Source organism: Siniperca chuatsi, linkage group LG16, assembly GCF_020085105.1.
Source record: "Siniperca chuatsi isolate FFG_IHB_CAS linkage group LG16, ASM2008510v1, whole genome shotgun sequence".
In the NCBI taxonomy this organism is placed as follows: domain Eukaryota; kingdom Metazoa; phylum Chordata; class Actinopteri; order Centrarchiformes; family Sinipercidae; genus Siniperca; species Siniperca chuatsi.
Window position 1 is genome coordinate 4,459,983 of NC_058057.1, and position 26,408 is coordinate 4,486,390.

General features: G+C 39.6%; 1 protein-coding gene and 1 long non-coding RNA gene across 8 annotated transcripts in view; both read left to right on the forward strand.

The window, feature by feature from the left end:
* The first annotated feature begins 4,933 nt into the window (after nt 1-4,933).
* Nucleotides 4,934-7,536, forward strand: LOC122863223. Its single transcript, XR_006374952.1, has 3 exons — nt 4,934-5,273; nt 6,190-6,268; nt 6,410-7,536. It is a non-coding gene; the product is annotated as an uncharacterized LOC122863223 (long non-coding RNA).
* A 6,082-nt stretch (nt 7,537-13,618) lies between these two features.
* map3k7 (mitogen-activated protein kinase kinase kinase 7) overlaps nt 13,619-26,408 on the forward strand; it is a 29,208-nt gene continuing 16,418 nt past the window's right edge. The window contains exons 1-13 of one of the 7 annotated variants that reach the window (XM_044168707.1): nt 13,619-13,887; nt 14,425-14,544; nt 14,685-14,795; nt 15,011-15,076; nt 15,227-15,272; nt 17,500-17,638; nt 18,841-18,965; nt 19,768-19,896; nt 20,165-20,295; nt 23,807-23,888; nt 24,299-24,429; nt 24,563-24,710; nt 25,479-25,559. In XM_044168707.1, coding sequence (XP_044024642.1) covers nt 14,452-14,544; nt 14,685-14,795; nt 15,011-15,076; nt 15,227-15,272; nt 17,500-17,638; nt 18,841-18,965; nt 19,768-19,896; nt 20,165-20,295; nt 23,807-23,888; nt 24,299-24,429; nt 24,563-24,710; nt 25,479-25,559 — 1,282 coding nt within the window. In that variant the 5' untranslated portion in view covers nt 13,619-13,887; nt 14,425-14,451. The other 6 variants (XM_044168706.1, XM_044168710.1, XM_044168709.1 and 3 more) reach the window with 6 other exon arrangements.

Sequence of the window (26,408 nt, forward strand, 5' to 3'; positions counted from 1 at the left end):
AGGTACCACCAGATTCTCCTACAAACTGCAGCACATACACTCGGTTGCCATTCGTCCTGTCTCTGAACATTTACTAGGACATGGACATTTTGGGCCTGAAAGAAGTGATACAACCAAGCTGTTTATTCCCAGTCAACTCAGGTTTCTTAAGCAGTCTCTAACATAATGTTTAACTGTGTAGGTAGAATATAGAAACCTGTCTGATACCTAGGTCATAGGGCATCAGTCAGCAGTCTCTAGGTAAAATATCCTTGCCTGGGAGGCGGAATCGGCTAGGAACCGAGTACTTTGACTTGCATATTTGTCCCCAAGGATTACGTTGCAGCCATTGCAGCCCATTTCATGGCTGCCTTTTCACATCTAACTTTGTGAATTAAGGGTTTATTTCGACCAAACCAGAGTTGGTGATTGTTGAAACAGTGGAAAGACTAACAAAAACATTTTTGGTTAGTTTTATTTTGTTTCTGTCCAGTTTGAATGAATTGTGTTTTACAATGATCTGCAAGGTAAAATTACTGTTTTTCTCAATGAAGTCGGGTGGGCCGTAGCGCCCATTTGTTTTGGTCTGAGATGCTGGTGCTCTAGTGTGAAATTTAGTGGCAGTGAATGTCGCATACAGCTCCTTTAAGAATTTTAAGCTTGGTGATTTGATGGGGGTTTTTTTACCGCAAAGAACCTTGGGAGTGGTAGTTGACTTCTCACGTTGCATTTTTATGTACACAGTCTTGTACCTTGGACTTAATATCAAAGAACCAGAGACAGTTGTTCACATTTTGTCCTAAGAGATGGCCGTGATCCCCCTAAATCCCTGAAAGGTTGTACACCTGACCCAATGGCCCTGAAAAGAAATGAGTTCCCAGCACTGTAACATTTTCTTATGGGTCTTCTGAGTTGAGAAGGAGCTGCTCTAAAACTCTAAAATTTTTTCTTGCTGTGTCTTATCACCTCCAAAAGCAGTCCTGCAGATACTAGGAGGAATAATCACAAAAAACAAGAACGCCCTTGATCCCTGTCTGACCCCCCTCTGGAGACTGCCGTACTCGCTCCTCTGTGTTCTTGCCTTGATACTGTCCGCCTGCTCAAGGATACGGACATTACCTTATCCCACTCTTCCAGGCGTTTGATGCACAACACTGATGTACTGCTGCACTGGTCACTTCCTTGGCAAAGGCCTCTTTATCACAGCTGCAGACTCTTGACTGGGTAAGCATTCAGAGTACCAATAGAGAAGATGCCAGGAATAACTGATTGTATTAACTTGTCTCTGATGTGGAAAGCAGCTGTATGTGTTAAGTCTGCAAACCACAAAACAACAACAACAAAAAAATCTTATCTTCCCAAACACCCTTTTGGATGCACTGTCGAGGACACAGCCAGGTAAAATAGCTTTGATAAATGAGTCTTTATCAGAAACTCTGTGGGAGAAGTTGTAACTTAATTTCAAGACTTGGCTACCAGACATTCTTTGAGATGATGTCACAGGCTATATAAGCCCTATGATAACCTCTTATGTATCCAATAATAACACCAAGCTTTTAAATGAGTGTAACACCACTTCAGCTTTGAACCACTGTGTACCAGTGATTTGTTTCCATGATCATATACTCCAAAGCCAAAACAAATCCACAGACAGGCCTGTCAAGCTGGTGGCTCTGGATAAAATGTAATGTTTACTAAGATGGATCCCATGGGAGCTCTTTGGAGAACTAATCTACAACACTTGATACTATCCAACATTTTTGCAATTTGTTTAAATATGATTGATTCCCTTGGATAACACATACTGGTGCACTGAGCTAAATGCAAAATAAATCTAAGAAAGAAAAACAAAGCCTTTCAAGGAAGAATTGGCTGATGCTGGTTATGCTCAATGTGGTCATATTTTTTCAGCTTCAATCTCATAAAGCTGAATGCTGGACATTCAAACTAACTTTGAGCAGTATTGTCTTAGATATTCAAAACCCTCTGTTAGTTATCTAGGATGTTTGTTAGGTAGTAATGTGGGTGGAGAGAGCATTGCATAAAAGAATCTGGGGAAAGTGAATGACAGAACAATAGAAAGGCTAAATTGATAAGGGAAAGGGAAAGATTTCTAGCCAACTGCTTTTGGTTTTTCAGCTAAAGAAATGTACATAGTTTGAAAGTCTGGGGAAAATGTTTAAAGATAATTGACAGATCTCCCAGAGTTAGTCAGGGTTGCCAAACAAAAGCATTGATATAGAATGATTCTGCAAAACCCCGGAATAAGTTCACTGACAACATTTTTTATGGCCATTGCCAGCATTTAAAAAAAATCTTGCTCTCTAGAATAGGTGCTTACAGCAACTACGGTATGCTTTAGATTAAGGAAAGTTTGTGGTTTTGGTAAATAAACCAGGGTTTAAGTTCTCTGGCACTGTGCTGTAATTCCGGTGCAGGGCCATTTTAGATTAGTCCTAAGGAACCCTACATTTTGTATTAATAAAGTAGATCATACAATTCTACTCAACAGACTCAGGAACTGGGTTGGCCTAGGTGAAACTGCTCTTATCTGGTTTTCATCTTACTTATCAAACAGAGTATTCAAAGTCACTGTTGACAACTTTAGCTCTTCAACTGCTCCCATGTCATGTGGGGTCCCACAGGGCTCAGTCCTTGGCCCTATTTTGTTCAGTTTATATCTGTAGCCCCTTGGCCATGATATTTGCCATTTCACCCCTGTGCCCTACCATTGGTAGGGCGATGACTCCCAGCTGTATGTCTCGTTTAGCGTAACAATCTGGATTCTTTGCACTGCTGCCTTGCTGCCATTAAGAACTAGATGGCTTCCAACTACTTGCAACTGAACACAGATAAGACTTGAAATCCTGGTTATCGGTCCTGATCATATTTCTAACATGTCACCCCCCACCTTGGGCCACTAACAATTATTACGAAACACTCAGCTGGAGTTTTTGATCAGTACCTCAACTTCAATCAGCATATTAGAGTCTTGTCCAATCCTGCTATTTATAAATCAGAAATATTTCCAAAGTCAAACCAATGCTTCCAAAGAGCATAGCTGAACAACTTATCCACACCCTCATTTCCTCCCACCTAGACTACTGTAATTCCTTAGTTACTTGCCTAAACGATGGAGCAGTTGCCCTTCTACAGTTGGTGTAGAATCAGAATCAGAAATACTTTATTGATCCCCGAGGGGAAACTCTTTGTTACAGCAGCTCACTATCACGTCAGTCCACACAGGAATAGAAGTACTAAGCAAAAAATATAATACACTATAATACAGGTCAGAAAATAAATTAAGTACCAAGTGGGTATAAGTATAAAATAAGTGTGAAGTACAGAGTGGGTTTACCAGTTGATAATAATAATACGGTATAAAGTAATGCATGCATGAACTGTCAAGTTAAGTGTAGCTATTAAGATTATAATGAGACGGAGGATATTGCACAGCAGTAATAGAGGTATGAATAAATATCAAAATCAATAAATAGGGAATTTTAAACTGAAAAGAATATATTGCACAGGAGTATTAACACAGAATATTGCACAATTATTAATTAAGTATTGCAGAGATGTAATGATCAATGTCCAGTATAATGACTTAGGATCATATAGACTAACACTTAGAGGGAGGAGTTAAAGAGTTTGATGGCCACAGGCAGGAATGACTTCCTGTGGCGCTCTGTGGTGCTTTCTGGGGGGATGAGTCTTCCGCTGAAAGTACTCCTTTGTTTGACCAGCACGTCATGGAGTGGGTGGGAGACATTGTCCAAAATGACATGTAGTTTGGCCAGCATCCTCCTCTCTGACACCACCACCAGAGGGTCCAGCTCCACCTCCACAATGTCACTGGCCTTACGGATCAGTTTGTTGAGTCTGTTAGCGTCCACTACCCTCAACCTGCTGCCCCAGCATGCAACAGCATACAGGATAGCACTGGCTACCACAGCAGCAAGCAAGACTCGACATAGGGAACACATCACTCTAGTCCTGGCCAAACTACATTGGCTCAACATCCGTTACAGAATTTGATTTAAGATTCTATTGATTACTTTTAAAGCCCTACCTGGTCTTTACATGCTTTACATTTCAGAACTCTTAACCCCTTACTCTGCTCTGAGACCCCTCAGATCAGAGAATCAAATGTTGTTAAAAGTTCCACAGTCCAGGCTTAAAACAAAGGGGGATCATGCTTTTGCTGTTTAAGCTCCAAGGCTGTGAAACAAACTCCCCCTCAACATCAGATCAGCTGAGTCAGTGCCTCAGTATAAAAAGCCACCTCTTCAGACTGACATTTATATAATATTTTTTGTCTATTCAAATCTTCTGTTCTTTTATATTTTATCTCTCTGTTTGACCACTCATATTGTATGGTATTGTATTTTGTGAAACACCTTGTAACTCTGGTTTTGTAAAGGTGCTATACAATAATTATTATAATATTATATATTAAGAATTATTATTATTATTTATTCCATTGAATCTGGCAAATGAAAAACAGATCAGAATTTCGTTTTTTGCTTATTTTGTAGGCTTTAATAAAAGGAAAATAACCGTGTTTTTCTTGAAATGGGTCTTATTTCTATTGTTCTTTTGTTTTGTACTGTTTTTCCTCATGCGCAGTATGATCTGCAGTGTGCACTTACCTCACAGAGCACGCAGAAAAATCGATTTAAGGTAAATTTTAAGGAATTTTTTGACAGACGGACTGTAGCCTGTTATGAACATAAGAGTGACCACGTGCACATAAATAGCCTTGCCTGCAGTTTGCAGTCCTGCATTAAACCCCACCGGTATGTATGAGGGGGCGTTTAAATGAGCTATTTGGGTAATTCTTGAATATAGCTTGTTATAGCATAGGTTCTAGATGATCTGACTGTACTGACATTAAAATATTTTTCTTCATTAATTCACTTTCTATAAAGGATCAAAGTGTTGATGTAGCCTGGCAAAAGTGTTGTGACATTTGGAAAGTTTTTATCTGTTTGACTTCCTCGGCCCACACGCGGAAGCAATTCCATAACTTTTACACACAAATGTGACAAACAAAACCTAACGATTGCAAGTAACATGTCATGTTTTTGTTATTAGTAGTAGTCTATAATTCTGTACAGATTAATCTCAGCACTGTAGCATTGCGTCTGCCAATAACCATCATGCACGCAATCTATCAGGCACCCCACCAGGGCAGATCACTTGGGTGAGATGTTGAATGTTGCTGCGCAGCACGTCAGGCAAGGAGGGAAAGCATCACTGAAGGCACAGGGGTGACAGAATCAGCTGCACAGGTCTGTGTATCATCTGATCATATAATTATCCCATTCAATCTGGCAAACGAAAACGGAAAAATAATTTAGTTTTTTCATTTTTTGTGGACATTAAAAATAACTGTTTTCCTGTTTTCATATTGAAATGAATTGAAAATAGAAAACCAAAAAAAAAAAATCTAATTTCTGTTTTTGAGATTTTTTTCAGATATGTGGATTTCTGACTTTTTCTGACTTTTCTTCTCTTACAGGTATCTTACAGGTATTAAATTACTAATGAAGCTGCTTTGACAATGTGGCCACTAGATGCTGCTGTACGACATGAGCATGTCAACTCAAAGAGTCGATTAAGGGAACAAGCATTACTGTCTCTTCTTATACTATTCATAGTGCATCACAGGATAACTGTCAAAACTCCCATACTTAATACTTACTACTTATCAATTTCAAAAATGCTTTACAAACTTTTTCAAAGCAGTAGGCTCTAAAACAAAATGACAGAAAAACAGAAATAAGACTTATTTTTTGGTTTTCTTGTTTATTAGATTACCCAATTCAAGAGGAAAACAGATTTTCTGCTGCTGTAACCTCAGGCGAACCCTGCCCCACTTTCATGCTCCAATGTGCTTAGAATTTCCATCAGGTCTATAAATTAAGTTCTCTGGCAGGTGATGAACCAGCAAGTCTATGGGAGGAATATAATGCCATATCTCGAAACTGAAAAAACTTGAAATTTAATAAAAAAGGATTGAAACTAAGTTTTGAAGGCTTGCATAAATGTTTTGATATTGGCTGAAAAAAATTCAAATCTCTGCAAACATTATTTTGTAATTGATTTTTCCTTCTTCTGCAGCACTCTTTTTACAGTGTTTCTCCAACACATATTTAATTTCACCAAAATCAGTTAATAAAGTTATAAAGTTGTGTTTTTGTACAGTAATCAGTGAGGCCCGGTACCCAGAAACACTATGCTCCAGTAATTCAGCCCCGGACCTCAAAACCTAATGAAATCTGCAGTAAGTTAACTGGCTATCTACTGTAGCTTTTATTCAACGTCCATGCCAGACAGCACAGAAAACCGTGCATCCTGTTCGTGTATCATGTGTGCATCAGTCATGTCTGTCAATCCCACCTCTGCCTCTTTCTTTTTTTTCCAGACCGCCTGTTTTGGACTTTTTCAGACCAGAGCTGAAACAACGCTGCCAGAAATCACGTGACTCACAAGCTTGCAACTGTGTGGGCAGATGTCTGAAAAGTGGGTGTTGTAAACTCAGCTCTGAAAGAACAGCCTGCAATACAAGTGGAAATGTACATCCACAAAAGTTTCAAAATAAAGATTAGCCCTTTTGAAACTCATTTCAAAAAACTTTTTTCCCCAACAACACCATTTGACAGTTATCGTAGCTAGCAGATAAGCCAGATACACCGCTAAATTGCAGCGGCAAGAGCAGCTACATCACCACGACCACATGGCCCATTCAAACACAAACAAGTCAAGAGAGACTGATAAGACAGAACTGATGAATGTCATTAAGGCTTACATAAAATCATATTGTGAACATTACTGTCAATGCTGGAAATTATTTGTCAATTAGGAAAGCTACCATGGCCATGACATTGTTGTTTGTTTTTGTCAGCTGACAATTACGTGGTTGCTGCCGCTGGATTTTAAGCGGTGCATCAGCGCACGTGTTGTACACAAGAAGCATGACACAGCTGGAATATACAAACCATGGTGGAAGCAGGACTCCACAAGTGATCGCTATGTATTCACAAGTTGTAATAATGATCTAAGATGGTCAAATGCACGATCAAACTCTCTGCCCTTCACTGTTTGTCTAGCGCCTTTTAAGGTGTGCTGTTCTAACCGTATTCCTTAATGACATTTCACCTTGATATTAATTATGTTATTATCGATTACACCCAATTTAACTGCTATAATCGTAACATGATGTTTACACATGCAAACAGCTGCAAATGTGAAATTATTATAACAACAAGAACATTCTCTTCTCAGAACTAATTTGCTGTATTTCATGTTCTATGGTCTATTGCCCATTATGTAATCTGCAAATGTCATTCCAAAAGTATAGTCCTGTGACAACAGTTGCAATTGGGGCTGTGGGCTGCATTTGAGATCTATTTTACTTTGTCAGTGTGTTTGTGTGTAGGCCTATATAATATACTGTAACCTATATAACTCAATCACATATATAATTTACTGTATGTCACTTTATTTGTGTAGTGCTTTTCATACAAACATTTGTAGTGCTTCACACAATAAAATATATAATGGCTATATACTGTATGTATGTGTGTGTGTGTGTGTGTGTGTGTTTTAAATAAAAGAAAAAGTATGGCATCCATTACATTATACATTCTTGTCACATTATGCCACGTTGTGAATTGAGTTAAAAGTAAATAGGCTATATAAGTTGTCATGAACACTGTTATGATAACTCATCTGACAGAGATCATAAAATACAGTGGGAGGCTTTAACAAAATAATGGACAGATGATGCAGCTGTGCCACACGTCGTATTTAATTTCCGTCGCTTTAAAATTACGGCTCCGGAGCAAGGATATCTCATTTCGTTAAACGCCTGTTGCCTCACTCCTCTCTCATCGAGTCTCTTCCTTGCCTGCTCCGCTTGCATCTCTGGTGGGAGGGACTACGACGCGAGGCGAGGAGCGAGGATAGGAATCGAGGAGGTACAAACTGAGAAATGAGAAAGGTTTTAGACCAGAGCTGAGACAACGCTGCCAGAAATCACGCGAGTCGCAAGCTCGCAACTGTGTTGGCAGATCTCTGAAAAGTGGGTGTTGTAAACTCAGCTCTGCAATTCGAGTGCAAATGTACATCCGCAAAAGTTTCAGAATAAAGATTTGCCCTTTCGAAACTCAAGTTTCAACGTTTCAAAACTTTTGTAGCACACCAGTTTTCAATCACCATTTACATTTTCAAACCTGAAACTCTGACAAATTTGTGAAAATGTGTTGGAGAAAGACTGTAGAAAGAGTGCTGCAGTTGTGAAGAAGGAAAACTCAATTACAAAATAATGTTTGCAGAGATCTGAATTTTTTTCAGCCTATCAAAACATTATGCAAGCCTTCAAAACTTAGTTTCAATCTTGCAAAACCTTTTTTATTAGATTTCCCCCCAGTGTCGAGATATGGCATTATATTCATCCATAAGAGTCCACATCATTCCAGGTGGATTTAATTGTAGTAGAAATTCCGGGGAATATTCTGATGGAATTATAGAAGTGCGAATTAAGGGAGTCAGACCTACCTACCTACAGACCTACTTGGGTGGTGGCTGATCACACAAGTACCTAAAACAGCTCCATTTGCTGTCCTCACAAATGTTGATGAATTCCACACAGAACGGGTCAATCAAAAGACAGACTTAAGGCACAACATGACCAAACACTATCAGGACAGGAGAAAAAATAACTCATACCAGAGCCCATGCCCTCACATGGCTATGCTACAAGGCAGCATTTCATATTTATAACAAAGCAGCCCCAGTTAAGCAGTTAAGTTGCCTTTGCATATTAAAAACAATCGGTAACCAAACCATTTTAAAAAGAAAGGTAAAGTATTGCTTTCAAGAAATTTGTGTAAGCTAATAATTTCTTATTGATGATAAATTTGAATTAATTGAATTGGTTTGTTGATAGTATGATGTTGCTGATGATGATGATGTATGATGTTTGGAGTCATACATCTTTTAATTAAATTAATTTTTATTTATATTGCGCCAATTTATAACAGAAGTTACTATCTTTAAGTCATTGTTAATAGGTTTTGGACATTATTGGGTCATCATTGTGTGATATTATGTCTCCCTTCTTATAATGTCAAAAAAGTAATCTAAACTTTAATGCTACAAATAATTTACCCATATTAAAAACAAAATTCAAAAAACATCTCCATAATCTCTTATGAGGATACATTCAGCCTCAACCTGTTTTAAAAAGCTTGAATGCAGTGCACCTTTTATATAAAAAAACATGAAATATTACTCAAACTCCTGTGACATCAAAAATTAGCATAATTTGCCTCAAGACTTAACTTTTTTTAATAAAAATAAATTCCGTAGTAGAAAGTAATGAACGAAGAGGGCAGCTGAGAGCAATATTTTTACCTCATTAAATATGAGCTAAAAATATTAAACACCCAGCTTGTCAGAGGATAATCAACCAGGCAGGTGTCTTATCCTGCACACCAACTCATGCTCTAAAAATAACCTAAAAGGTAGCATTAGTGTTCAAAATCGAAAGGTCAGCCACTCCCTTCAGACAAGCCTGAATGGATAAATTATCCCATATGAGAAACAAGGGAGGGTTCATCACACAGGTGTTTGAGTGTGTGGGTGTGTGGGGGGCAGCGTGGGCCTCCATGCTCTCCCTCTCAGCCACTTATCAAGTCTGATGTATCCAAGTCTTGGTGGAACAATGCAGAAAGGTCACTCTCAGTTGGTTGCCGAGCAGTCAGCCTGTTCTGTGATACAGTCACCACCTACTGTGCTGGGCTGGAGCTGCTTTGTCACCTGCTGAACAGGAGGGATAGGGGGTTGGGGTGGCAATATGATTCAAATCAGCTCTCAGGCAAATAATGCATTAATTTCTACCTGGGCTTTGAACATGGCTTGGCTGTAATAGTCCCATTGCTACAGTCTTTAAGCCAGTCTTTCAGGTGTAGCTCTTTGATTCACATTGTGACTCTCTTTTTCAGACTAATACTAATTAGCCTGTGGGATTATTTTTCTAGTGATGTATTTCATCTGTCAAATAAATTCAGTGTAAGTGAAGGGAGCATTTAGATAAAAGTTAAAGTGATTTTGCAAAATGACTTTGCAGTGGTCCCCAGTGTCTACAGTGTTTACTTGTCGGGGGGGGGGCAGCGGTAGCAGTTGCTCCACATATAAAAAATGATTCGGGAAAATTTGCAAACAGTGGTCTTTTTTCCCCACTCTAATTAAACAATGTACGTCTTATCGGGGACAGAGATATCCATAACACCAACCTGGAGCACTTGTGCCACTTAAAAGCCATAAACACAAGACAAATGTTCATCAGCTGCACAAGTGAACCATAATCAATCATACAACTTAGCGGCAGAAACATTTTATTTCCTGTGCAGGAGAGTGCTGATCCTGACATAAGAATACAAATGAATGCATTCTAATTGTAAGAAATTCCTGTGTGTAGTGGTATGAAATAGTCTGGCCTTATAATAGCGGAGAAAAAGAGGGAACTGTGATTGATCACTATCAGGCTCAAGGTGAAGGAGAGGCCAGCTGTTGGAAGTACAACAGCAACACCCTGTGGCCATGAGAACACATAACACACTTATTCCTACTGTGCGTGAGACAGTACAAGGATTTACAGTAAGTAGTAAGTTTCTAGAGCACCTTGGAAAGTCTTTAAACGTATCCACAGATCAAGAGTTCCAATATTTAGAAGCCAGTCTCCTTAAAGTCTGGAGTGTGAAATAACCAACAAATCCTGATCAGAAGACCTCAGAAATCTGCTGGTGATTTAGTAGTTCTCTAATGAAGGCAGGTGACTGACCATGCAGAGCTCTATAAGTGGTCACAAGAATCTTAAATTGCATTCTGAATTTGGTGTGAACTCAGGATAATAAAGATTACAAAACTGAGTTTAGGCAGTTATGTAAAACTGACTAATATTGCAACATTTTCACATGACAGAGTTTCAGATGAGAAGGCATAGTTATCAACAGTGACTGAAAAGTTCCTGTCAGAGAGGAAGGAGGAGAACCACTGTAGGGCTGACCCTAAATTGCCAGTACACTCAAACCAAATCAGACATTAGTCAAAGATGTTTGAAGGAGCTACCAGCAGCTGCATCTACATGCGCAGCCGTTGCCATAGTACTGGAGAGACTGTCCGAAAGTCCAATGTTTGCCTTTAGTTTGTACGACGTGTCATGGGAAGACATGTCTTACAAATTACGGCTAGACTGACAAATTGGCCAGGCCAATGTGAGCTGATTTCAGATATATTTGCTTTGGTGTATGCATGTATGTTGGCCATTAAGTAACAAGAAATCACTGTACAGAAATGCCAAACTAGGTTTAAGGTCGTTTAGAAACAGTGTCACCAGTTTGTCCACCAGAGAGCACGGACAAGTTGATTTTTCAATTGTAAAATGTTCTGCTCAGTATGTATCTTTTCAATAAAAAATTTAAAAAAATCTAAAGGATCTGTATCAAGATTGATTGTGTGTTATGTGTTGATGTAAAAAAATAAAAATCACTATTAGCCGATTTTTTTTAACTTCCAAATATTGATATGGGTATCGCCCTCAAATATCCAGTATTGGTCGGGCTATAGTACAAACTACTTCATTTCAAGCAGACCTGTGCCTTTAGTCTCTCAGTCAGGTCACAGTGGTCCACAGTGTCAAAAGCAGCACTAAGATCCAACAGTACCAGAACATTCTGCTGCATCCTCATGCATCATAATGTCAGAGAACCTGAGAAGAGCTGTTTCCGGGGATTGCAACCAGCAGAAGCCAAACTGAAACTTATCAAGAATATTGTGCTTATCTAAGGCAACTGTAGGCTGCTTGGCAACCACTTTTTAGCCATAAAAGGACGTCTCCTTTGGAAGCAGTGAAAGTCAGCTGTCCAGAAGGAGAGCAGTTCATCAGGCCTGACTCAAAGATTTTAGGCAGCTGAGAAAGTAAACAAGCAGGCAACTTCCTGTTGACCGCAGGTCCCAAACCATATGCCGATGCAGGTAGTCCCAGAAAAACTGCTAGGTGAGAGCATTTTAATCACCTTTGAAATGAGCGATTAGAATAATTATTTCAGGGGAGAGGGATGGCTCCTGCTATTATCAACCCTCTGTTCAATATCGCAACAAATGAGTTCATGCTCATTAGTATGAGTTGTGCTTGCCTAGTGGTTTGGAATGCCTCCATTGGGAAATTGCTTTATTATTCCCTGTGAGTGGAGCATGTAATTAGCATTCATCAAGTGCTGTGTTTATATAACATCCCTCCTCACAAATGTAATTTTGACATTACATAAGTGTTACTTGCCTGATCAAGAAGGTCTTGCTTGCGAGGCTAAATTGTTACATCAAAAGGTCAGCAGAACTTCCTCTGAACTCAAAGTCCATAGAGAAAGACTTGCAAAGATGCTCGGAACCAACAACTTGTATTTCACACAAAGTCAAGTGTCAAGTCAAATGTCAAGTGAAGTTTATTAGCCTTTATCACATGTTTACACGCCAACTGAGACATGCAACAATTCTAGATGAGCCAGCCTAAGCTCTCTAAGGAAATCTACCAAAAAAAAAAAAAAAAGTGTGGGAGAAAATCCTTTGTAGGGGAAATTCAAAGAGAGATCACTCCCAGGAGGGTTAGGAGCAGTAAAATGGCAATTACCAAAAATGAACAGAAAGTTGTACCAATTAGTAGAAACACAAAGTATAACAAATTGAATATAATCAAACAGTGGCAAAGAAGTATTCAGATAATTTAGTGAAAGGCCTGAATTCAAAATTTTGCTTAAAAGTACAGTATTATGAACAAAACTTCTTTAAAATGTCAAAAGTTAAAGCACTCATTGGGTAGCAGAAAGGCCCCTGTCAGTGTTATACTGTTATGTATTATAATAGTGATAATGATGCATTAACATGTAAGCAGCATTTAAAGGGAAATATTTATTTTCCTTACATTGTTGATGTAACTATAGCATTGTATTAATGTCAAAGCTAGTTTAACTTTCTGCAAGTAGTTTGGATGCTAAAAGATACACTCACTCAAGCACAATAACATTGGACTTGCTGACAAAAATTACTTTTTCTGGAGGTTTCAACCACATTTCACAGGTTTCCTCAGTGGATGGAGTTTGCTCAGAGAGGCTGGGGCTAACCAAACTTTTGTCTGAGCAAACTCCATCCACTGAGGAAGCCTGTGAGATGCAGTTGAAATATGCAGAAAAACCTAGTAGGTGACGCTTGAGTTAAGAATGTTTTGTCAAATAATTGTACTTATTGTTGTTGGATTACAGTGGTGGAATATAACTAAATCCATTTACTTAAATACTGTAGGCTACTTAAGCACAGTTTTGAGGTAGCCTACTTGTACTTTACTTTAGTATTTCCATTTTATGTTACTTTACACTTCAACTATACTACATCTCAAAGGGAAATAGAATGTACTTATAAACTTAATTACGTTTTACTGACAGCTATATTAGGCAAATAAATATATTTCAGATTAAGGTTTTCATACAAAACAAATGACATATAAAGTATGATGCTTTGTCAGTTTAAACTATCCAACAGTATATAAGATAGTTAAAATGCATATAGCCTGTTCAGTGTTCAGGGGACACAATTGCAATGCGCACACACTTCCTGATGGAGCTGCTCCTGCGAAGAATAAAAATACACTCCTAGCAAGCCAGCTAGACGAGTTGTGAAAAAGTTATGTCTGGCTGTCAAGTGGATAGAGAAAGACTATTTTTAAAAATGGACGTTATTCCTCGGTTTTCCGTACATGAATAGTAGAAAATACCCCCATGTCCAGAGAGCCGGCACTGGTGACAAGTCAACTGCGAAGGGTTGGATTGTTGAAGCTAATAAGCCCCGGTAGCTAGCGTTAGCAACCAGGCCAGCCAGCTAACGCAAGCTGGCTAGCTAATACACTGTAGGCCATGAGTAGCTTGTTTTTACTTGCGATTGTGGTATGGGGATGTTAAATTGTCTACATGATGTTATAGACATTTAATTTAAGTTTGCTTTACGTATGCGAAAAGCTAACATTGAGCACTCTAAAATTTTAGTGACAGTTTTTCTAGGGCAGCTACAGTTAGCTCTGCTAGTTAGTAAACTACGCTGTTAGCCAGTTGGTTGACTGCATACTAGCTGACAGAAGGCTAACGTTAAGCCGTTGTATCTTGTTTGACAACTCGTAACAGACTGTGCAACTAACCGCGCTGCAATTTTGAAGTAGCTAACGTATTTATTATGTTACTTAGCCATGTCCCTGGGTAACGACACGTTAGTTATACAATTATGCCATTATGATAGATGTCTTGAAGCAAATTTGCGCATCCTTGTGCTCAATTTAACTGTGATTAGATGTTAATATTTCTGTTGTTTTTGTCTGCAATTTGCTTTTTTCAGTAAGTTACTAGCTGACGTTAGCTAGTAATGTCTCTAACGTTACCATCCGCCGATATACTTGAAACACCTCCTGGATATCCGTTTGAAGAAATCAACTATGAGGATATTGAAGTTGAGGAGGTAGGTTGTGTTTATTTTTGTGGTCTGTCCATGTCCGTGGCACTGGCAAGACTCAGTTAATGCTCTACATGAACGTACAGAAGACCATGTGCAGAAGTTTATACCTAGTAGTAACTTTCTTGTTAACTGTCCATTTGCAGGTGGTGGGGAGAGGAGCTTTTGGGGTTGTTTGCAAAGCCAAATGGAAAGGCAAAGATGTTGCTATCAAGACCATTGAGAGTGAATCAGAGAGGAAAGCCTTTATTGTTGAGGTATTGTTGCAATTGTCTTTACTCGCTACTACATGTTTATTTGACACACTCTAATCTAATGTCACAGTTTAATTTGTTTCACTCCATATCAGTGCCATAAGTAGTAGCAGGGCAGAATACTTGTAATGACAGACTGGGTGATTCATATTTGTGTATTTAAGGTGTTTAACAGCATGTTTAGATGGCGTTGTGCATAATGTTTCCTTTGTCTCCAGCTCCGGCAGCTTTCACGTGTGAATCACCCCAACATTGTGAAGTTGTATGGCTCTTGCCATAGTCCAGTAAGTTAACTGGAATGTTATTATACGTTATGCTGTCTTAACTACACACTGATGATCCAACTCACCAGTAATGGTGTCTCTCAATATAGTCTTCTGTGCTTGTATTGTCTGTCTTGTTGAATCTGTGTTGATGATTTATTTCCCTCTCAGGTTTGCCTTGTGATGGAATATGCTGAAGGCGGGTCATTGTACAATGGTGAGTCGACATGTTGTACTAGAAAACAACATTGTATTTACCAATGACAGCATTTGACTTAATGGATATGGACAACTAAAACTGACCACACTTACCACAAAACAATAAAAAGTATTACTCACAGTTCTTAAAATATAGTTGGCACTACCATTTCCAGGGAAGGATTATTCTGTTTATTGGAATGTGGGTTAATGCGGCAACATCGCTAAAAAGGAATCCCACACGGTCAAGAAAGACGAGCTGTCAGACCATCGGCAGGTTTTAAACAACCCCCAGGTTAGTTAAGCCTTTTCTTAAAAGAAGATAAAGGCGATTGGTAAAATTAATATCCAAACTGTTCGTAGTAAACATCCACCACAGCTGACAGACACACTTCCTGCTTTAACTTTGACCTACCATACATACCGTAGATGCATGCACAGTTTTCCTGTACAGTGAGAGATTATTAAAATCTATTCAACCCAACCTGCTGGATGAGTTGAATTGATTTTACTGCAGGTTTGATACCAGCTTGGTCCCACACTGCCTCACTCTCCTTCCTCATCAGACCCTGCTATGCCTATGCTATTTTTAATTACTGAACATGAGGTTAAGAACCTCCTGCTTAGGCAAAACAGCAGAAAGGCTGCAGCCCTGACTTAATCTCAGCTGCCACCCTGAAACGGTGTGCGGATGGGCTTGCCCTATTCTAACTCAGATTTTTAACAACTATCTTTTAGAGCAAAGGGTCCCGGCCTGTTTTAAGTCTGCTGTTATTGTTCCTGTGCGTAAAAAGGTGGTCAGAGTTAATAACGAGTTCTTCATGTCTCTGGTTATTAACACTGATGCCTCACAGGGATGTGTTCTGTCTTCACTGTTACAGTCATTTGTGTAGCATGAGTATATTTCCCACTCCCAGTCTGTGAAGTTGTTTAAGTTTGCAGATGATACTACATTGGTATAACTTATTTCTAACAACAATGAAACAGCTTACAGAAATAAAGTTTCATTCCTGGTGGACTGGTGTACAGCCAACAACTTAGAGTTGAATGTTTCCAAAACAAAAGTAGTGGTGGACATCTGTAAAAGTCATAGTGGACATCTACCCGTAGTCATGAATGTCCAGGAAATTCAACAACAATCTCCGCTTCCTTAAAGTGGGAAGTCAACACTACAACAGTAATGAAGTAAGCTCAGCAAAGCCTTTTTAAGACAGCTGATAAAGTTTTCCATATCACGGGAGGGTATGATGCAATTTTATCATGCTGGGATCGAGAGCATCCTCACCTTTGGAATAACTGTGTGGTATGGAAACACCTCAGCATAAGACAGGAAATGGCTGGACAAAATGGTACGCACTTGCTGAAATCTACACTATTCGACTACGGAAAAGGGACACAATATTCTTCTTGACTTCTCTCCCTGCTAACCATCTTTTTAACTTCATCTCTTTTTTTAAAAGACTGAAAAGTATCAGAACAAGGACATCCAGGTTCTGCAACAGCACCTACCCAGAGGCCATCCGTGCCTATACCTTTTTAAATCATTAATGAGCTGCTATTCTTATTCCTGTCTGTAAGATACTGTAAGGGCATGTATACAGTGATATACATCATAGCTAGTTGTGGTACTGATAGCATCCCTATGGGAATGCTTGTTTTATTTTATTATTTATTATTATTATTATTTACTTATTTATTCTTATGTCCTAAGGTGGTTGCTGTATGTGAGGTATTGTGTATAGTTTTGTGTGGGCTCACCAAACCAAATCCCAATGGCAATAAAGTATTGAATCTGAATCTTTATCAACATTTAGGGTCATTTACCTCCAAATAGTGATTTTAGATAATCTGGATAAACAGCTCTCATTCCCAGTAGGTTCAGCTTGGCAAGTTTTAGTTTTTCCAGGATGTGAATCCCACAATGTGGGAATGTGCTGTGCTTTACATTTCACAAGTACCTCTCCTCCCTATTTATAGAATCAATATAAAAGTTACTCCTGGGAGCTACACTATGGTACCATAACTTTGATGTCATTCAGTTAAGTTGTGAATACTGTTTTTGAACAATGTATTCTCAGTTTTCCCTCCTGGAAATAACTAAAGAAGCTATAAGAAAAAAGGTAGTCAGCCCTGTGTGGTAGGCTTGTGTATGACCGTGTCATGAAGCACTGCTTTTTGTGCTTGGTTCCTCTGAAGATTTATTGTCTGTGGTGGTGGTGGTTGTGACTGTGCTCTCTTGTCCACAGTGCTGCATGGTGCTGAACCCCTCCCCTATTACACTGCTTCCCATGCCGTGAGCTGGTGTTTACAGTGTTCCCAGGGCGTGGCCTATCTCCATGGCATGAAACCAAAGGCTCTCATTCACAGGGACCTCAAACCACCCAAGTATGCTTCTCCTCACCTTACACTCTCGTGTGTCCTGTTTCCATGTGCCAAAAAAGTGCCTTTTTGTTTCCCTTAAATTTGTTTGATTTAGTTCATGTTGTTCAATAAATATTTTACATTTTAATTGGTTAGGCTGTCTGATATTATGAGCCAGAAGTGTATGTTTTTCTTGAGTCACAGTATTGCAAGCTAAAATGTGTCGTTTCTCATGTGTTTTTATGCAAGATCTTTACATCTTTACATGCAGAGTTATTGTGTCTTAACAGGTGTGGTCAGGTGTATGGAGGTGTTAAAGTGGGCAGTTTAACTTCTCTCTCAAGCTCTCTCCCTGCTCTGAAGGACAGTAGAAAAAGGGGTCAAATTGATCAGACACAGCAAAAGGCAATGTGTTAAAATGCTTTTAATGCCTTAAGGTGGCAGACTTTATCCTATTTAGATCTAAAAACATTGTGTGTAGAAAATGTTGCATGAAAACATGCATGAGAAACTACACATTTTTGGCTAAGTGGCTTTTGATAACACTTTGGAGCTAGGCTAATGTGACTTTTTCAGACACACAGGGCTCCCGCAAAAAAAGCAGGTGTATCTGGCAAAAAGTTGAAGCTAAAAACTGCTGCATTGGCAAATAAAATCTTTGTAGATGACTTGAAATTTTTCACTGCTACGACAGAGGAAAAATAATTGTCGTTGTGATAATTCCTTAAATAGTTCTGTCACTCAAACTGTGCTTGGTTTATCGTATTATTATCTCAAAAGCAACACACGCCCACCAACGTAGCCCTTTTTTAATTTTCTGCTGTGTTTTCAGTCTGAACACCCAGTAACGTAGCATTACTGAAGGATGTTTAGATCTCAGAGTTTTTTTTAAACTCTACTTTTTTGTGGAAAGAAGGGTCCTGACAGGACACTCTGGAAATGGTTAGTTTCTCTGTTTCCTGGAGAACTGTTGTGGAGTTTCTAGGAATAACAGGTCATGCATAGTGACAAATTGTCAACTCTGGATTATTGTACAAGTTTCTATACTGTATATAATGATTCTTCCCAGATTTACTCTCGCCTGTACTTGCACTTCCATTTCCTGTGATAACACTGTACGTTGTACCTTTTTACGGCGCTGTTTTTTACTTTTTTATTGATTATTTCAAGTTCAAAGCTTCTTGTCAGCTTCTAATGGGGTTTATTTCTTGCTTTCTTTGTTTCAGTTTGCTTCTAGTGGCAGGCGGCACTGTGCTGAAGATATGTGACTTTGGAACAGCATGCGACATTCAGACCCACATGACCAACAACAAGGGAAGTGCAGCATGGATGGCCCCAGAGGTATTTGAAGGCAAGTATTACACGTAGAAGCTTTGGATACCTGCCATGTCAGTTGATTTTTAAGTAAATTGTTCATATGTATCTAGTTACTATTTGTATGTGTTCTTTCTGGTACCCAACTATGTTTTGTCCCTTTTCACCTTAATGGCAGCTTAGCGCTCCCATGGAGGCATTCATTCTTGATTCATCAGCAGCAGCCTTACTGTATTCTCCTGCTTTATTGATGCTAGTCTCCCAAGCATAGTGAGAAGATGAATGGAATTATGCTGGTGGCTTTATTTCCCTGGGGAGATGATGGTGTAGAATTTGTGTTGTCTTTCAGCCAGGAGCCTAATGTATTTCTACATGATGAGACATGTTCTTGGCAAGGGGGTCAGGAGGAAAGATGAATTAAGACTTAGTCATTATCTTGTTTTTGGAGGCAAGTTACAAGACTCCAGTGCAATTAAACAACTCACTTTTGCCCTCTCTGTGAACTCTTTACAACTAATTTGCATCAGTGTGAAATGCTATCAGAACACCTCAGTGCAGCAACATTAGAATAGGTGTGTGATGTGCACTTTAATTTTGCAATAATAGGTCCAGTAATTAAGCAACACAGGAGCTGTTCCTTGGTAAAAATTGCTCCCTTATTTTCATCCTCCTCCCCCCTGAAAGCAGAGATGAGATGAAAGCTGCTGTGCTTTCCCAGGAACATCCTCGCTCTCATCTCTAATGTGCCACAGAGAATTACCTTTATCAGTCAAACTGAGCCTTTTTTCCCCTGTTTAAAAAAAACCTAAGTGTTGTTTTGCGTTCTTCTGTACTTGCAGGCAGCAATTACAGCGAGAAGTGTGATGTGTTCAGCTGGGGGATCATTCTCTGGGAGGTGATCACTCGCAGGAAGCCCTTTGATGAAATTGGAGGACCAGCTTTTCGCATTATGTGGGCTGTGCACAATGGTGAGTCACTGACTCTGTGTGTGTATGGCGGTGGGGTCGGGTTTGGAGGAGCCTGGCAGAAGAGAGCAGCTAAAAGGCATTTTCACTCTTGCAGTGCTCCCTGCACTAATAATACCTGGGGACAAGTTGAATATTTCTTACCACTGAATCTGGAGACAGGGGATTTAGCATAACTTTGTAATATTTCTTTGCTTGTCTGGTGTGATGCCAAAAGTTATTTGTTCCTTTGACTGTGTGAGCAATTTATTTCTTTTTTGTTTACATTCAGGTACAAGACCTCCTTTAATCAAAAATTTGCCCAAGCCCATTGAGAGTCTGATGACTCGCTGCTGGTCAAAAGACCCCTCCCAGCGGCCTTCCATGGAGGAGATAGTGAAGATCATGACTCATCTAATGAAGGTATAATCATACACTGATTACCCTCTCTATAAGGCTTTAACTGGAGTGAATTAATCAATAAACCTGACCAAATACTTTAATCACAGAGACCAGAATGTAACATGATGAAAATAGAGCCAGGAAAAATAATTCCATAGGTAAAGTTTAAAAAGGGATAGTTCAGGTTTTTTGAAGTGGGGTTGTATGAGGTACTTATTGATAGTCGATGTATTACCTACAGTAGATGGGGGTCGGCGCGCAGCCAGTTTGGAGAAAGACAGCTGTTCTGCCATAGACGCTCAGCTCTGAATTGTTGTGAATGGGGATCAACAGTAATACGTATTTTAACTGCCAAAAAAAGACCTAAGACCATAGAAAAACTAATATATATATATACATCAGTCTATTCAAGTGTTCTCATAACAGTTCAACAGAATATAAACATATATATATATATATATATATATATATATAACAAAAGTCCTGTTCCTCTCTGTACACCTATATATATATATATATATATATATATATATATATATATATATATATATATATCTGATTCTGAGCAATTTAATTATAATGAACTGATGAAGAAAACTGTGGTCAAAATACAAGACATTATGTGGTTCATTTGAATTTCAAGGACTTTTTAAGCACTTTGTTTAAAAAGTGGCTATTTTCAAGGTATTTAAGTACTTGATTTGTTAATACTACTATAACAAAAACAAAAAAACGATCAGTATCAGCCGTGAATACCTACATGTGACTGAATGGAAATGACGATAAATAATGTAAAAAGTGTTTCTTGCTGACAGACAGACTCCTACTCTCTCTGACTTTAATTGTATCCATAATAAAAAGGGGGAAATAATAGATCATGAAAAGAAAAATCTTTCTAATAAATGAAGAAAGTTGTTTGTGGTCCTTTTGTGGTGAATCAGAAAACAAATATAAATATAAAACTTGGGAGTGATATACTTGAGTTTTATCTGTTTTCTGTCTCCAGTGAGGCTGATGTATCAGATTAGTCCAATCAGCTGCATACCTGATATACAATAAGGGGGAGTGTCGTCCAGTAAAAGACTTCCGTGATGGCTGCTCTTGTGTATCCTCGCTCACAGTTCTTCAGTGGTCCCACCTCAATCCTCGCTCCTTGGAGCAGAAATAAGAGCTTTCAGACGGTCTGCAAGATGGCGGATCAGAACGACTTCTGCTTCAAGCGAGGATCGAGGAAATATCAAATAAGAGACTTGGGATGTACCCATTGTCTCCTCTCCACATACACTCCTTCTCTTCACTTTTCCCTCCCTCACTAGGGCAATCAGCTTATATGGTTCAGCTGGGCAGCAACCATTGTCCTGACTGCCCTGCTGACTATGGGTTTTGTAGTCTTTTAATGGATGCCATGATGGGTTGTAGTCCTTGCTGCAGCCACCGGGAGGGAATGTGTCTCCCTTCTATGACACTACCTCTCATGACATCACATTTCCCTCTCCCCTGGCTTGAGGCTTTCAGGACGGGTGAAAGATAGTCTCTTAGTTGTCAGGTCTGTTAGGAGGGCGATAAGATCAGAAAAGTTAGGAACAAAGCACCTATAATTTGCAAGGCCTACAAAAGATTTCATCTGTCTCTTTGATACAGGACATGGCCATTCTTAGATGGCCCTCAGTTTAGCATGTTGAGATTTGACGAGGGCCACGACATATTGTGTATCTGAGGTACTCGGTTTCACTACAGGCTAGCGTGCACTTGCAGGGATTGGCTGCGAGACCGGCTACACAAAGAGCATCCAGTACCTTCTGTACACTGGGCAAATGACTTTCCCAGTCTGTGCTATGTATCACTATTTCATCTAAATAGGCCACAGCATACTCTTTGTGGGGCTGCAGGCCACGGTCCATCCGCTGAAAGGTGGAAGGGCTCCATGCAGACCAAATGGTAATTTGGTGTACTGGAAAAGCCCCTCACCTGCTATTTTATCTCTGGAAGCTGGGGAGAGTGGAACTTGCCAGTATCCCTTTGTGAGATTCAGGGTTGTGATGAAGTGAACCATTCCAAGATGGCCTATTAGTTCATCTACCAGGGGCATTGGGTAAGCATCTGACACTTCATTTTGTTTTCTAAAGTCATTGCAGAATCGAGTCGACGTATCAGGTTTGGGGACCAGCACAATAGGGCTTGCCCCGGTTCTATGGGACTCTTCAATAACTCCAAGCTCAAACATCTTAATTTCTTCTTGAATTGTTTTTTTATGGGCCTCTGGTACTCTGTAGGGCCACCGATTGACCTTACCAGGCTTGCTGCAAATTTCATGTACAGCAAGATGTGTAGTGCCTGGCTTGGTCAAGAACACTTCTTGGTTTAAAAAAGGATATGGAAGTGATTAGCATTTGAATTTTTGAGTTCAGCACATTACCTACATTACTCATTATACAGTCGCTTGAGCAACTCAGGAGGAATGTTTGCTGAACATGAGTTGTATCACCATGGAAATACAGCCTGGCTTCACTTAGCTTTTTGTTACAAGATCGAGGCATGACAGTGCATGCAAATTAACTTAGCACACTTTCACTTTCACATGTGTAGTTCAGTTCAGTTGTCATGTACCAAGGAAAAAATTATACATTATTGCCTTTTAGTTCTGGTCAGTTTCGGGTTCACACTGACTTACTATAAAGAAACAAATCCAAGAGTAAACAAAAGTTATATGGACTCGCAGGAAACTCATTCAGTGGAGAGCCGTGGTGACTGTCTGTGGAGGGAAAATCAAATTGTGGTGACTGACAGAAGGTTGTGCTGCACTTTATTAAACCTGATGTGTTTATGTTGGGATCGCAAAGCACTCTAAGCATTATTAGTCGAGACTGCAGCTTGTCCTCATATGTCATAATGACAGATGGTTAGGAAAAGTACAAAAAAGTAGCATCTTGTACCGTACTTCTGTTCTAACTATTTTCTGATATATCAGGGAAAATCCCCGCATTCACATGCATGTTACCTTTGTTACCAAATGATCTTGAGTCATTATATACAGTGGACAACTTAAACAGATCGCTTACAAGATCACTTTCTTGACAGTTAACTATCAGATGGATTTTATTGTAGTTTAGCTTTTGAATTCATGCTAAAATGACATATCTGCTCACATAAAATCATGTGGTTGGTCTGCTTTGTTTTCACACTACAAACAAAGTTTGGAACCGGACTAAAACTGACCTTGGCTTATTTGGTCCACACCAGAGTTTGATTGACAACTTTACACTAGCCTAACCAAACCAAGAAGTGTGTGTAGTTGCAATTGTAATTTGCAGTCTGCCACAACACCTGAATTTAAGTTATTATTAGTTATCACATTGAAATCAACCCCACTTTTTCATACACAGTGAGCTTTGGTAGAAAGATGTGGGTTTGGGGACTTTAAGGCAATCGAGGAGTGTATCTATAGGAATGAAAATAATAATGCTCATGATAATGAAGTTATATTTGTTAAATTCAATGTTACTTACACTTCCTTCTTTTTTACTTTTTGCAGTACTTCCCAGGATCTGATGAACCCCTGCAATATCCATACCAATATTCAGATGAGGGACAGAGCAACTCTGCAACTAGTACAGGTACAAGAGTCATCTTTAAACTTTTGGAGATGTGTCCCTTAATTACAACCCATTAAATGATCTTAGAGTCCACGAGATAGAAATCAACAGACTTCTTGTGGTAACAGTCATTCAGACCCGAGTGGACAAAAGTCTGTTGTTTAGTCAATGTACAGAACTGGCACTGAATCAGTGTAGCTGTCTGAATGTATACAGCTGTGGGAACTTATCAATCATTTGCACATTTCTCCAATATTTGTCTGTCTAAAGTTTTTGAAGTATTTTCAAATAATTAAAGTTTTTTCAAATGTTTTCAGTGTTGTGAACTATCCCCCCAAAATAATGTAAAATCTTAGATTCAAGGCACCACGGTTGAGAAAGTATGAAACCTATAAAACCTCTCTCCTGTCCTGTGTCTTGGGGAGTAACAGGTTCATATGTGGACTACACTGGCACCAGCACAAGCAACAAAAGCGATGCAAACATGGAGCACAGTAATTCTCAAGGGAGCAATGACACTATAAAGATAACGTCTCAGTTTGCTCCTCACTTCAAGCCAAAGGTAAATCAATTCTTCTTCATTTTGATCAAAACCATTTTATCTGTAATAATGGATATAGATGAAGTTATAGGAAAAGAAGAAAAATATTATCAAGACAAGCTTCTGTAGTGAAAGTTTTCTTTTGTTCTTTCAGGGAGACCCATTGAGGACTCTGCCTCTGTCCAGGGGGGGCAGTGTTGAAAGTCTGCCTTCACGAACACAGTGCCTGGTGTCATCTGACAGCAAAAGAATGAGTGCTGACCTGTCGGAGCTGGAGCCCAAGATGCCATTTACACCTCTAGGTAATGCCAGACATTACACGGGACAAAACAACACACGAAAGCAGAGCAGAAGAGATGCTTATCAAGGCAAATTGGCATGCTCTTGTGATTTTTTGAATTTTCTATTTAATAAGAAAAGTTGCACAGGAAAGGCAAGCAGTGTTATTGTCAGGATGAGTCTTGTTGGAATGAGGCCAAGTCCACAGGTTTCCAAGTCCACAAGAAGCTCCTTCCCTGATTGATTCCTCATATAAACCCATCCATATGCCCCTGAACACTGAGGCCCGTCACACCCAGCTGTCAACCATCTCCCCTCCTCTAAAGCTCTGACAGAGAGCAGCAGATTTACCAGAGCTGTCATGGTGAAAGCAAACCTCAGGAGCTCCCCACATAGTTTTGATTTCAATTTGATGTGAGCGCAGAGTGTATGTCAGGGTTTTTGTTGTTGCTCTTTATGTTTTCAGACTTTAATGTAATGTAATGTAATGAATAGAGTTCCTGTAATCTGTCCTTAGATTGCCTTGTTAAACTTTTTGTCCAAACAGCATTCGAGATGAATGCCTGCTGTTGTTTGTGCTTAGAAAAGTAGTGCAGTGGCTGCTGGTAGTTTATGCAGTACCGCTCCACAGCGTCTGGAATGGATGGGGTGCATGCTGCCCTTGCACGTACACTGTATGCTTTGCATGTGTGTGGCCCACATTTCCAGTCCAGCTGTGGGCCCCCATTCTGTCTTAGTCTGCATGCTCGTTGTGTTTGCAGCTGTATGTGTGTGTGTGTGTGTTTTCGCAGCAGGCCCCCAGTATAAACGAGGCCACCGTAAAACGGCATCATTCGGCACCATTCTGGATGTCCCCAAGATCGTCGTCACAGGTATCACTGGACCACTGGGCTTCCTGGAGCTGGTGGAGCTGGCTTGGCTGAGCTTCTGGGTTGCTGTACTCTTCCATGGCCCTCTCCTGTGTGTCACTCCATATGATACCAACCATCATATTAAATTTGTTGCGTGTCTTAGGGCAGTCTGTATAAAGAAAAAGGATATAATTGAGCTAGTTTTGGAGTAACACACATAAGAGTTGCCTTATGTCTCTCTGTCTTCTGTGATATTTAGTTGGCACAAGCAGAGCATGAGTTATTAATGTTCTCATCTGGTGTCACCTTTTACACCCCAAATCTAGTTCCAAATAATTAAGTTTCCTCAGATCTCGATGAGTCTTTCTATCACTTGTGTTAGTAACAACAAATCTCTAGCAGACTTCAGGAAATCCAATCGGTATATTGCATCAGATCAGGTGATACAGATGAGATACGCTTCCCAACTCATCGCCCTGTCCTCTCTGTCATCTCTCTGGCTTGGCTGCAGCAGATCATGGGTAGCAGGAGTAAATCAGTTCTCTGCATTTGAGCTTGTCCTTTCCTTTCGTGCATAGAGGACAGAGAAAGCATGCCTAATTTTTTTTCTCCCCCTCTTGCTGTCTTTACATCCATTATCTTAAACTAAAAAAGTCATTTTGATAATTTCTCTCACATTGAGGGTCAGTGCTATTATTACAAGCAGAGATACAGAAGAAAGGAATGCGGACAGCTCTGGATGTCAGAAAAGGCTTCTATTTTGGAGCTGTGTGAGACGCGTTGAATGAGTGGCCAATTTAATCCAGTGACCAAGGGAGTCAGCTGGTGCATGTTATTAAAGGTAGGGCGCTTATCATTGCATATGCACAC